At 38.5% G+C, this 12943-nt stretch overlaps 1 protein-coding gene and 2 long non-coding RNA genes across 12 annotated transcripts in view; 2 read left to right on the plus strand and 1 right to left on the minus strand.

Annotated features, from left to right (window-relative positions):
* ktn1 (kinectin 1) overlaps nucleotides 1-3709 on the plus strand; it is a 75773-nt gene extending 72064 nt beyond the window's left edge. For all 9 annotated transcript variants that reach the window (XR_012392640.1, NM_001309329.1, NM_200081.2 and 6 more), the window contains one exon: nucleotides 2932-3709. Coding sequence is in view for 8 of the 9 variants with exons in the window: in NM_001309329.1 (NP_001296258.1) it covers nucleotides 2932-2970 (39 nt within the window). In the remaining variant the exon portion in view is untranslated. The remainder of the gene's footprint in view (nucleotides 1-2931) is intronic.
* A 1893-nt stretch (nucleotides 3710-5602) lies between these two features.
* Nucleotides 5603-10771, plus strand: LOC141378412 (uncharacterized). Its single transcript, XR_012392989.1, has 2 exons — nucleotides 5603-6708; nucleotides 6895-10771. It is a non-coding gene; the product is annotated as an uncharacterized lncRNA (long non-coding RNA).
* Nucleotides 5689-12295, minus strand: LOC100535512 (uncharacterized). 2 transcript variants are annotated; one of them, XR_117875.7, is made up of 5 exons: nucleotides 12254-12295; nucleotides 11641-11694; nucleotides 11234-11322; nucleotides 7029-8819; nucleotides 5689-6717 (listed from the first exon to the last, which is right to left on the minus strand). It is a non-coding gene; the product is annotated as an uncharacterized lncRNA (long non-coding RNA). The 2 variants fall into 2 exon arrangements; XR_002455968.3 differs by having other exon boundaries at nucleotides 6408-6717; nucleotides 11641-11709.
* Nucleotides 12296-12943: the final 648 nt, after the last annotated feature.

A 12943-nucleotide genomic window follows, 5' to 3' on the forward strand; every position in this document is an offset into this window, starting at 1 on the left:
CAATTTACTTGTAAAAATACTTAATTCTCCATTTGGTGTGAAACCTGCATAAGAGCGTTATTCATGCTACCTGTTGGTTCTGCATGCCCTTAAAATGAATCACTCCTGATTCACACTGGGCATTAGCTTCAACGCTTCCCATTCACTTTGAAAGGGTGCTGTCAAGCTTTGCCGAACTTAATAGTGGATCCAATGGCGGTGTTCTCAGCAGCGTTGCTCCCTGAGGATTTTGAAATTGCTCAACTTTTCCAGCACCAACGGAAGCATCAGCCAATCAGATTGCTTTATGCAAATACCCCAACTCGGACAGTAGCCTATTGCGGCCTAATTTCATAGGCTGATGCCGCTATGATAATCGCATCAGCACCAAGATTCAGACACGCCCTCCGTCAAAGTTTTGACGCTGAAGCCCTGTGTAAATAATTTCTTTCCTTACATGTGTATATAGTGCTTTTCTGAACACTCAAATTGCTTTACACATTTTTAGGGGAATCTCCTCATCCACCTGGATGACACGACGGTAGCCATATTGCGCCAAACCACACACACCACACACCAGCTGATTAGTGGAGAGTAATGAAGTCAGTTATGATATGGGTCCATGAGAGACAGAGGCCAGTGGGCAAATTTGGCTAGGATGCCGGGGTTAAAACCCTTCACATTTTTGAAGGACATCCTGGAATTTTTAACAACCACATAGAGTCATGACCTCAGTCTAATGTCTCATCCAAAAGACGGCTCAGGTTGAGCGCCCCTGCTGGTCTCACTAACACCACTCCCAGCAGCAACCTAGCTTTCCCATGTGGTCTCCCATCCAGGTACTGACTGGGCGCAGCCCTGCTTAGCTTCAGCGTGCGACCATGTGAGAGGTACAGAGTTGTCAATAAAGGTGAATCTGACATCACATTGCATTTTTGCATTTTCATGTGGACTTTAAATGAAGGCAGGGAAAACTCTTGTTTATTAAAAATCCTAGTGTACGTGTGGACATGGCCTTATACTGAGTTATTGGCTACTGGTACATTGAGTCAAAAAAGACATATAGGCAAAACAAACCGAATACCTGAGCTTGTGTGAATTGAAACTATCACTCAGAACTGAACATTACTTATAATATTATGTTTAATCCACAGCCTCAGCTTAAGTTTTGCAAACAGTTCAACAAATTGGTTATTTGTTGCACAAACCATTTTCTTAAAATCTTAATATAATGCCAAGAGAGACGTTTACTGATTTTGATTTGCCTGTGTGTCTTTTATTCTTTTGTTTTTATTTAGACTCTCATAATCTCAGTAGCTGTTGACTTTTATTGTATTGTATTTTATGAATTAGAGAGGAGCAGGTTTATTTCTATAATGAAAAAAATTTGTCACCTACTTCTTGTAAGCTTGAGACAATTAAATTGATGACAAATTGTTACATTTTTGAGGGTAATGATGCCTTTAAATTACACATCTTTTATATTAAAACTAGGGATGCACTGAAATTAAATTTCTGGGCCAAAACCAAAAATTTTAGATTCAGTTGTTTAAAACCCAAAACTAAAAATGCATTGTTATAATTGTTTATTGTTTTAATATTTAATAAAATGTATTTTTTAATTGAATAACTGAAAATAGCTGAAAATAAAATAAATGAATTTTTAAATTCAAAGAATTGAAAATGTTACTTAAATTATACAGATTTTATACTGAATCTGGAGGCATTATTCAACGTTCCCATGACAGCACCGTAGCACAACTGTATGCAGCAGGAACAAATATACTACATAGAAATGCCTGTCAGCGTATTAATTGAGCAGACTTTGTTTTGACCATTAGTTATATGTGTATATGAGCAGAATATCAAGCTATTTTGAACTTCATGTGTAAGCTACTTGACGCGCTCTTGCTTGTCTGCCTTAATCAGTGTAGTAACAAACCGAAAACTAAAAATAAAATTTTTGACAGCCAACAATTCTGTTCCTCCCTATTATAAATTGTTTTAAACTCTTTTCTAGTTTGTGCCTCACAAATTATTTCACTAAGTGAAGTTCCACAAACTAATTTTGAGAGGAGCACGTGAATTTTGAGAGGAGCACGTGAGGATCGACTACAGCTGGTCTTATCACTAATCATTAGCTAGCCTATCGGATCATTCCAAAATTACAATAAATATCCTTCCTAAACTTCATTCCCTATCTTCGTTTTGGAAAAGCCCCCCTCTATCCTTCCCTTTTCTCCTTCTCAATTCTAAGATTAGATGACATGGCTGCCTCTCAGCGGGAGGGCCAATGGTTTAAGTTCTAATTGAGCCAGTCGGCACACTCTGCGTGAAGTTTGCATGTTCTCCCCGTGTTTATGTGGGTTTTTCCCGGGTACACTGGTTTCCTCCCACAGTCAAAAAACGTGACATAAGCGAATTGTAATAATAATCCCACGCATACATCAGTGGTCACCAAACTTGTTCCTGGAGGGCCGGTGTCCTGCAGATTTTAGCTCTAACCCTAATCAAACACACCTGAAGAAGCTAATCAAGGTCTTACTAGATATACTTGAAGCATTCAGGCTGGTGTGTTGAGGCAAGTTGGAACTAAACCCTGCAGTAACACCGGCCCACCAGGACCGAGATTGGTGACCCCTGGCATACATACTATATCGATCCTCAGAGAAATACTCTATTAACCAAAGTGTAGTTGAAACAAACTGGGGGGCTCTCAAGAAATAGCTGCTCTCATATTCCTCCAAATGCTCATTGACCAGGCGGGAACCTTGGGCTCATCTATCTCCAAGCTCAGTGTTCTCTCCTGGGAAAGCATGCCAAACCTGCTAACATCGTCAAGCATTATCTAAGTGTGAAATCTTGAATAAAGCATATAAAAATAAATACATAACTATTATTACACATTTATAAATCAATTACTAATCAGCTGTTTTACTCTTTCTGTTTCAGGATGATGGGGATAAATTATACTCCAACTATAAACTGTAATGAAAAACACGACAGTGCGCTCTGATAAAGCCACAAGACTTCATACCAGAAAAAACATCAGATTTCAGCCCTGTTTACTACACCTGCTCAACCAGCTGGTCTCCAGTTAAACCAGTCCAGACACACTCCAAACCTGCTGTCCAACCCTGACTATAAAAGCGTGAACTCAGTGAATCCGGATCCTTCCTCGTGGCATTCCTCCTTTTCAGTAGACAAAGGCATCCGCTAGACGACACGGTTAGACTCGCTCCTGTTTCGTTCCACGCTTTTTCAGTCCCGATACTTTGAATACTACTGCTTTTTGTTCTGTTAGCTCTCTTTGACCAGAGAGGTTTTTATCCTTTCGTATAAAGAACATTGAGGATATTTGTGTTGTTTTAAATGATAATAATATAACTGTTAGGATCTACTGACGCTCACTTATGCGTTTTCAGCTCTTGCTTTGAAACCCTAAACTCAGAGGCACATGCCAGAGATCCGTTTAAACCAATAAATGCTTTTCCTGACTAATGATGCCGAATTTAGTGACTGTTTTCCTGGGGGATGTTTGTGATATGCGGGTTGAGTCTACGCTAAATGCCATAGCAAGCAATTGTTTCAAATGCTGCTCAGACAAAGGCATCCTCCTCGTCTGTTTTCATCACAATCTATATTCATGCTAATTTCATTAACACTGTTATTATTTTTTTTTTTTGTAAAACAGGAGACCGGTAATAAAAGGGATGCTTGATTAAAAGCACAGCATGGTTCTTTATTCTATTTTAATAACTTTTTTCCAGCACAGGCTTACTTTATATGTGTGATTCAGCCTGCATTTTTGTAAAATACATTGCACCAGATTTGTTGCACATTTCAGATGTCAAATCCACTAGAGGGCGCTGTCTACATTATAACTAGGGCTGCAACAATGAATCAATAAAAATCGATTACTAAAAGGGTTGGCAACGAATTTCATAATCGTTTCGTTGTCGCGCGACACAGGGACGTTTGATTATTAATAAAACACTTTAGTTGAGCAAGAAGTGAACATGGTCTCTTTCGTGCACTGATACAGAGTTTAGCACCTCATAGACAGGGATGAGGAGGAAGGGAGTTCAACAACAGGGTCCTACTTTTGTTCCGTTTTGAAGTGCTTATTTTTTACTTGTTATCCAGCTTAACAAGCATGACAAGTTATCGTTAGCACGTTTACCTTTAGAGCTTTGGAGCGGTGTCTGGTGCTGAGGCAGAAAGAGCTCGTGCTGAGCAGAGCACTCAGTAAGGGACCATCGAAAAAAGTGCTTCTGTGCTTTCCCGCTGAGAAAGACGTGTCATTTTATCACAATTATGCAGCGTTTTGACCGCCTAATGCTTAATTTATGTTTTAAACATGTAAATACACACAAGTACTAGTAAAAGAAAACATTTCTAAAAGTTTGTAAAACAAACAAGAGTCTAATAATCTATTCAAATATAATTGTGTTTTATTTGTTTCAGATACACATTACACATAGTGAAAGTAACTAAAGTTGAATCTACTCCAAGTTCACAAGCCACTTACTTGCATGTATTTGTGGAGTAACTGGTGAATTAGGTGCTCAATCCTGCGTGTTCTGCTTTTTATGAATGAGGGATGCGGGCAGCTGCAAGTAAACGTAGCAACGACCATCTCATGTTATAGATCACGATTACTTACATGTTTGTGTGAACTGGTAAAAATTCTGTTTGAGATTATGGGCACTACCATACACCCGGCGCAATGTGGCGCAAGACGTGACCCAAGAGTTGTTTTGAGGTGTAGCACCACGCTGTTTATATAGCAAATGCATTTGCGCTCATATGTGCGCCCATCACTGATCTGGTCTAAAAAAGCAGGTGTTCTGAATTAAAATATTAAGGATATATATAGGATATAAATTTAAAGGATTAAAATATTACAAAACATTATTTTCTAGCCTACATGAATTTAAAAACCACTGCCTTACCTTCTTCATCTCGGGAGGCTTTTTCAGTTTATTCAGAACAATTTGCTTTTGTATGATGTTATTATTATTAGCAGTATTATTTATTATATCCATATTTATATTTTACTTTATAAAAAAACAAGCTTAGATTTGCCCACCTGTCAGGTTTCAGACCATTTGGGGCACAGCATGTGTATTTGGATATAACTGTTTTTGAACACACTTCGTTATTATTGTTCATTTTTTCATTTGCTGGAAAATAGAACTGAATTTAGAAATAGTTTTGGAACAAATCTTTGCGCTTAACAAACGAAATTAATTATTTACAGGCTAATTGATGTCTGTGCGTACAAGGTTTCCCTATCCAAGAGAGTGAAAGTAGATTGTGAGATGCCTTATCTCTCATTCTGGCGCTGCAGATGCTCTGTTTAACTGTTTTCTTGCTAGTGAAACACTCAGTTTTTCCACTTACAAAGTCATCATGTAAATAGCAAATGCACTTATGGCGAGACGCAACTGGCTCTTAAAGGGAATGGGAGATGAGACTGATTGGTTTATTCTCAAAACACACCTATAAAGAATACACACCTCATTCACACCTCATTCAGAAAATAAGTTCAACCCTTTTAGACCGATTGATTGAAAACAGGACAAAACTACTTTGTTTTTATTTCATTATTTTTATTATTATAGGTAGTAGTACAACAGCTCAGGGATGAGCTTTTTTGATGGAACAGTTGTAAATGAATGTTTTTCTTTTTTTTTATCAAATTCATCAAATAATCGAAAACATAATCAACAGATTAATCAATTATTAAAATAACCGTTAGTTGCAGCCGTAATTATAACAAATGTAAGATACATTACTTGGAGTACATTTCATATACATGTCCACCTGAAAGCGATCACCCAGCAAAACACTGACAAAAACGCTTCTGTGTTTACAAAAGGAAACCTAAGAAAAAAGCGCACTGTGGCCACATGGTTTTACCTTTCTTTTATTGGTATTGTGGACCTGTGCTTTACAAGACTCAACCTTGAGAACTTTTCAACACCGTACAAGGTGTGTTACTGTCCAAACTGTAAAAGTTGTGCATATGGCGGTAGACAGTGAGAAAAATGTATTCGATTTCAAATCCGTCCTAAGACATACTTTATATGCTGTTGTGCAAAGAACTGCACAAAAAACAATTATTTCATTGTTGATATGCCCCAGTAAGTATCATCAAGCGTGAAATAGAACAAAAGTTGTTGTAGTTGTACTTCTCTGTGGTGTACATCTTGCCTACAAACTGCAGTCAAACATGTTTAAACCACAAACCATAACATATTTACCATTAGCATTTTTGTACCCTTAGCCCTTGAAACAGAGTGTGAAGGGTTCCAAAATGTACCCCAAAGAATTGGGACAGCATTACAACACCTGCACAAGTCATTATGTCTCTCGATCTCTTCATATGAAATAGACGATGGAGACTGCTGTAGTTATTTCAGTTGTGTTCTTTTTTTTTTTTGGTGTTTATCTTCAGGAAATTACTAAAGACATAAATCATGTTATCATAAAGATTTCATGTGGCAATAAGATTGTAACTATACAGTGCACTTACATGCATATTCATCTAAACCCATGAAAACAACATTAACATTATAGCAGTCATTGCCAGCTACTAGACCTCTCTGACGGGAATCAAGTGTCATTGAGTGACAGATGGAAAAGCATGTTGTGGGACTGCTATACAGGAGTTATTATGAATTATAGAAAGCCATGAAGGGGAAGGGCTAAGGCAGGGCAGGGGTGTCCAAACTCGGTCCTGGAGGGCCGGTGTTCTGCTGAGTTTAGCTCCAACACATCTACCAGGAAGTTTCTTGTATATGTAGTAATAGCTTGATTAGCTGGTTCAGGTGTGTTTAATTAGGGCTGGAGCTAAAGTTTCCAGGACACTGTCCTTCCAGGACCGAGTTTGGACACCCCTGGGCTAAGGGGTAGATTTTGGATTAGGCCTTTCTCCCCTGGCACCATTGAAACAGATGTTTGGCACTGGCATGGACCAACCAAAGGTGACTCATGCGAACTTTCATTGTTCCTTTTCTATACAAGGTATTATTTAGTCTTACACTCAGAAATGTTTGCCGTTTGTTTAAACTACTTATTTAAAATGAGCTGAAACAACAAAATGCTTGAGTTGTTTTAAGGGATAACTGTTTAATTTAATCCAGTTAAATTTGTAAAAACTCGATTGTGTGGAACCCAACATTTTTTTACACTACGAGTGATCCACTTTCAATCTTGCCATTACATTTTTTTTCTTGTCTGTTCATATTTTGAACATTTACTGATTCATACATGATTTTTGTATTTTCTAATACCTCCTTCCCTGACCTTTTCCCAGTTTTATTGAGACTATTTTACTGTGTGATGTCTCTCTTGCTTATTTGTCTGCTTTTGTATTCCATTCACTCCCTAGTGTGCAGATACCCAGCATTTATTCCACCTCGTGCTTATTCACTTATTCATCTTTGCCAAAATGACATGGCATATCAATTTCTGTACAGATACAAAATGTAAATGAAACCAATATATAGTGTCAGTGAAGTTTAAATTTGGGTTTTGCTCTTGACCTAAAACTGTACCCGTTTAACACTATTAGCCAACTATTATATATACTAGTTAAAAAAAAAACCTCATCACCAGTTTTCATGTTTTGATGGTTGCAAATGACCAGGTAAGAGATATCAGAGGTGGACCCCTCACCATAATTCTCTATATATTAAAACCCCCAATAGCTACATCTTAAAAGGCGTTACATATGAAATCTCATGAATATAAAGAACAATTACCTTCAACGCATTCAACCAATTCTTTGCTTTCTTGCTTGCTTTTATGCAAAATATGTAGCAAACTATAACACCATAATTGCTGTGAACGGTCATACAAGCATTGATTGTGGTTGTGATCAACTCGGAGCCATAATGTGGCCACATATGTCCAGGGGATATCCTGGGTTATTAAACGATTAGGCTGCGCAACAAATATAACTACACACACGTACGTCAGCACTTTCATTCTGTTGTTGACAGCAACACAGTAGCATTTTTGAAACAAGTTTATTTTCACATTTATTTGAAGCACTTTTAAGGACCTATGTGTGTTTTCAAGTTCTTCCTATGCCTTCCAGGAATCAATGAGTCTGAGATTCAAGTACTTTCTGTATCAGAATCCTGAGCAATACATGTTTCACATTGTCCACAGCCTAAGATTTTCTCTCCTGGCTTCACTGAAACGGACGGTTGGCATTCGCATGAGTCAACCAAAGGTTTGGCTATAGGAAACTGCCCATATATATTGACCCTGTGGAGCTCCCGCCGAACAGTTTTGGTGGAAACCGGAGATTTGAGGTGCACATTTAACTCTGCTGTGAATTGGGCAGCTGTGGTTACATGGTTTTTAGATACAATCCGGGTTAGCACGCGGACATCCCTTTCAGACAGCTTCCTCTTACTTCCACAGTTATTCCTGTTGGATGTGGTTCGTCCTTCTTGGATGTATGCTGATGTTACTCTGGATACTGTGGCTCTTGATACACCACAAAGATCTGCTGCCTTGGTCACAGATGCACCAGAGAGACGTGCACCAACAATTTGTCCTCTTGTGAACTCTGATGTGTCACCCATAATGCTGTGTGTTGGAATATTTTAAGCAAAACTGTGCTATTACTCCACTAATCAAATCTTCACACGGTGCTCTTACAAGTGGAACTGTCTTGTTCCAGGACACAAATACAGCTGGTCTTTGAGCAGCAGTCTGAGGTCCTTTGTTGTGCGATGAATCCTCCAAGCCTCAGTCTTTAGTGCATGTTGGGGAATTATTATGCTGCTGATTTATGACTCTTGAACGTATGCGTGGTTCTATAATAAACAAATGAACTTAATCAGTAAAAGAACCACATTGTTGTGCAGAATACAACAAAAAGGTACTGCTACAGTTAGGGCTGTGCGATTAATCCCATCACAATTTGAAACGTTGTGATTAGCCAAAATTGCAAGAGACTGCAATATGAAATATGTATTATTTAAACTTCCCCCGCCCAGAGCAAATGCGTGACTGCCATATGTGTGTGACAGTCTTATGCTGTGTTCACACCAGACGCGGAAGGAGCGTCAAGCGCGAGTAATTTACGTGTTAAAGGGTCACGAAACACCAAAACATTTTTTGAGCTGTTGACAGTCGTATATGTGTCCCACACTGCTAAAAACACTATTAGGACACCTATATTTCACTAAAAAGTGTAAATTGGTTGTTTTTGCGTTATTTCAAGCAAATTCGTACTTTTGGATTTTCGTACTTTTCCGGTTTGAAACAAATTTTTGAAGCTGCGTCACGGTCATGACATAATAGCGTTGTATTCCAGCGTGCAGACTGGGCGTCTGTGCCAGAGTGTGTCTTGTCTCTACAGATTTGGTAAGTGAGCGACCAGTGCTCTTTGTTTATTCAGTTTGTTCGTATTGAACTAAGTTAACTATTGCATCGAGTGTAAACATGTTAGCACCACAACCAAACTTTAACCTCGTGTAGGGTTTTCACCGCATTTTGTGACCGGAATAACACACGCGGCTTTCTGATGCTACCTGCTGTGTGCATCTAAGTTTCCAGGAAATGCTGAGGGTTTTTTTTCTCTCATTCGCTGTGCGATATCAAACACTGCATGAAAAATACACGCTTAGAGTAGTTCCTCGAATCAAATATCTCGTTTGTCGCGAGGGGCATGAACGAATTCCCTAATTGAAAGAGCCAAACTGCAGTTAAAGTCCACCATTTAATAATTTGGCAAATAATTCGACTACAGATGTCCATGTAAACACCATCACTTTCTCCCGTGTTTGTGTGTGTGTGTGTGTGTGTGTTTTTTGACTCTGAAACTCAGCGCGCCCAAATAGACAGGTTAAACACAATCTCTTTCTCCTGTGTGTATTTTGACTGAAACTCGCGCGTGCCCAAATAGACACTCCCACACCCTCCCACTTTAGTTCCTCCGACACTCCCCCCTAAACAGAGCTGGACACGCCCACTTTTCTGACTTTTTCCAAAGTAGAGGTGTGAAAACACCCTGCTGAAACAAGGGGGTTTCACGGCCCTTTAAGTCAAAGCAAACACGCGAATAGCCATCCCACGCCGTGGTACGTGCGAACGGCAGGGCGCGAATTGAGGGTTTTGCACGTTTGCTGTGCATTTCCCACGAAACGCTTGAGTTTAAAAATCTGAACTTAAGCGGACATTCACTCCGCGTCAACCAATTAGTAGATTGCGTATCACCCGTTGTTGGTGTCCCGTGGAAAATCCTCCAGCCGACACCGACAACAGTTCATCAAACTGGGCTCGGCTCAGTCAAAAGCAATGCTGAAAGCCTCCATCATCCAGGTTAGGTTTCTGAAAGAGTTTATGAGCTTACAGAGCTGGAAGCACCTCTGAAAGGATCTAGTGGACTCAGACTTGACCCTAAACTCATCGACGCTGTTTTTCATCCAATTTTAAAGCACATAAACACTATTATTTTCTTAATAAAATCCATGTTAGCCATTTAGCAATGAAGCTAGAGTCACCGGGCAGACAGAAGAGCTGCCCATCACGCAAATCCACATCTGTTCTGAAGCAAATTTGATGCGCGAATGAAGCGAGTAAACTCAAATGTTCACGCGGCTATGTACGCACTAATAGTACGATTTTATCCACGCGTTCCGCGTCTGGTGTAAACACAGCATTAAGCTGCGGTCACACTAGAGTTTGAGCTTGCGAAATTCTGTAGTACAGCGATGCTAAAAGGGACAGCATTAAATAAGATTATTAGACAAAAAAAAAAAAAGAGCGATTGCTCCATGTTTTAAATTTCTGTCCAGAGAGGTTATGCTGAGATGCTCGATTGGTCTCGCGCAGACAAGTGATGCGATTTCTTCGCAGGTCAGAGTTTACCAAGAACTTGAACTGCACCGCAGCGACCTGCGAAACCTAACGTATGACATTGCGTTTCTGGTCTGACGCATTCGCGTGGGTATGAATGAAAGTCTATGGGGAAAAAAGTCCAGTGTGACCGCAGCTTTACCTAGGGCCAGTGTCCTGGAAAAGTTAACTCCAACCCTAATCAAACACACCTGAACCAGCTAATCAAGCTCTTACTAGAAATACTAGAAACTTCCAGGCAGGTGTGTTGGAGCTAAATTCAGCAAGACACCGGCCCTCCAGGACCAAGTTAGCACATCCCTGCTATAGTTTGTCTCTTGGCCTCAATTATTTTCTCCAAACACAAAACACAGATTTTGCTACTTACTTTCTTATGGTCCAAATCGGTAATAGTAGCGTAAATATCACTCAGTAGCACTTGCTGAGAAGTTAGAGTGTCTCACCTTTCCTCACTACCTGTGAATAAATGAGGTAAGGTTGGTTTTATATTCACAACATTCAGACTTTATCCTTAATATTATATTTTCAAAAAAGCATCCGTTGCACATTCTACATAGAGAAATCATATTAGCAGCCAATGAGTATCAAAGTACAACATTGTTCACAGTTAACAGTTAGATTGTCCACAGTTAAATTGTTCAGTGACTTAAATATTGCTAATGTTGTTTTGAAGTCATACTTGCATGCTATTACTGACCGAATATTCAAAGTAGCACGATAAAAACCATAGGGGCCCTATCACTAAACAAACATGTGAATATGAAACCAACTTACCTCAATCTGTGAATGCTGGAGATTTAATGAGATCCAGAAATATGAGACTACAGTCTGTAAAGCAGAGGACTCCATATCAAAGATGGCACCACACAATCAACAGCAGCAACAAAAGGTAAATAAACAAAACAAAACAATAACTATGAATATCAAGAAAACAAAAACGATAATAGTTTCAGAACATAAAACACCACAAAGTTTACTAACTTAATAAAATAACGATATCGTTTTACAGACTAACGTTATCCTGAATTCTCAGGTTGTCTTAGCAACACGCTCACGATGCATAACAAACTCAACACGGCGTTTTTGTTTTTCACATTTTACACATATGGATGTCTCAAACAGATTAACATTACATTAACATTTTAACTCACTCAAACTATGAATTAATTATATTTTAATATGTTGTAGCTCAAAGAACTCGGTCGTCTACTCATAAACTATTAACGAGGCGTCGTAGATAGTCAACTTATCAGTTTCTTTATAATCTTATTCCTAGTCTTCATGCAGCATCTCTGTGCAAATATAACTAGATTTTTTTCAAACATCTCTACCTAATCACACGATATCAAAGTATTTAATCAGAAAGATCTGGAACACCTCTACTCACTTCTTTTCAACCAGCGTGAGAGAAAATCACATCCCCTTCTTCTTGTTATTTTAATGGCGGTCGGAATACAACAAAACAGTGCACTACCGCCACCTACTGTACTGGAGTGTGTGTTTGCGTCAAATACCTCCCATCAAATCATAGATATATACATATCTATGCCATGAAATAAGAGAGAACAAAACAAATAAACAAACATGTTGTAATCCATTTAATCAACGTGGACTAAACGTACTTGACTTTGAAATATCGAACACTAAATTTAAAATTAAGTGGATACAAAATGTATTAGTTAAAAAAACTATGGTATTACATTCGTAATGTTTTTTTTTTTAAAGTAGGTGGCATTGAATTTCTTCTTAATCGCAATGTTAATAATCGTAAGCTTCCCATAAAACTTTCTAATTTTCACAAACAGGTTTTGTTTTCATGGATGATTATATACAAGCACAATTGTTCCCCTCATAAATGTTTAATTTGGAATAATACATATATTACACACCGAAGTAATCTCTTTTTTTATTAATTGGTTTAAAAATAACATTTTGCTGGTTTCACAACTTTTAAATAGTAATGGTCATGTGCTTACCTATTTAGAGTTTCTAGAAAAAAATGTTCCCTTTATATACATGTTAAAGAGTATACGATGGTAATTAATGGCATTCCCTTAGAAATTAAAATATTATTAGA

The sequence above is a fragment of the Danio rerio genome, chromosome 17 (assembly GCF_049306965.1).
Source record: "Danio rerio strain Tuebingen ecotype United States chromosome 17, GRCz12tu, whole genome shotgun sequence".
In the NCBI taxonomy this organism is placed as follows: domain Eukaryota; kingdom Metazoa; phylum Chordata; class Actinopteri; order Cypriniformes; family Danionidae; genus Danio; species Danio rerio.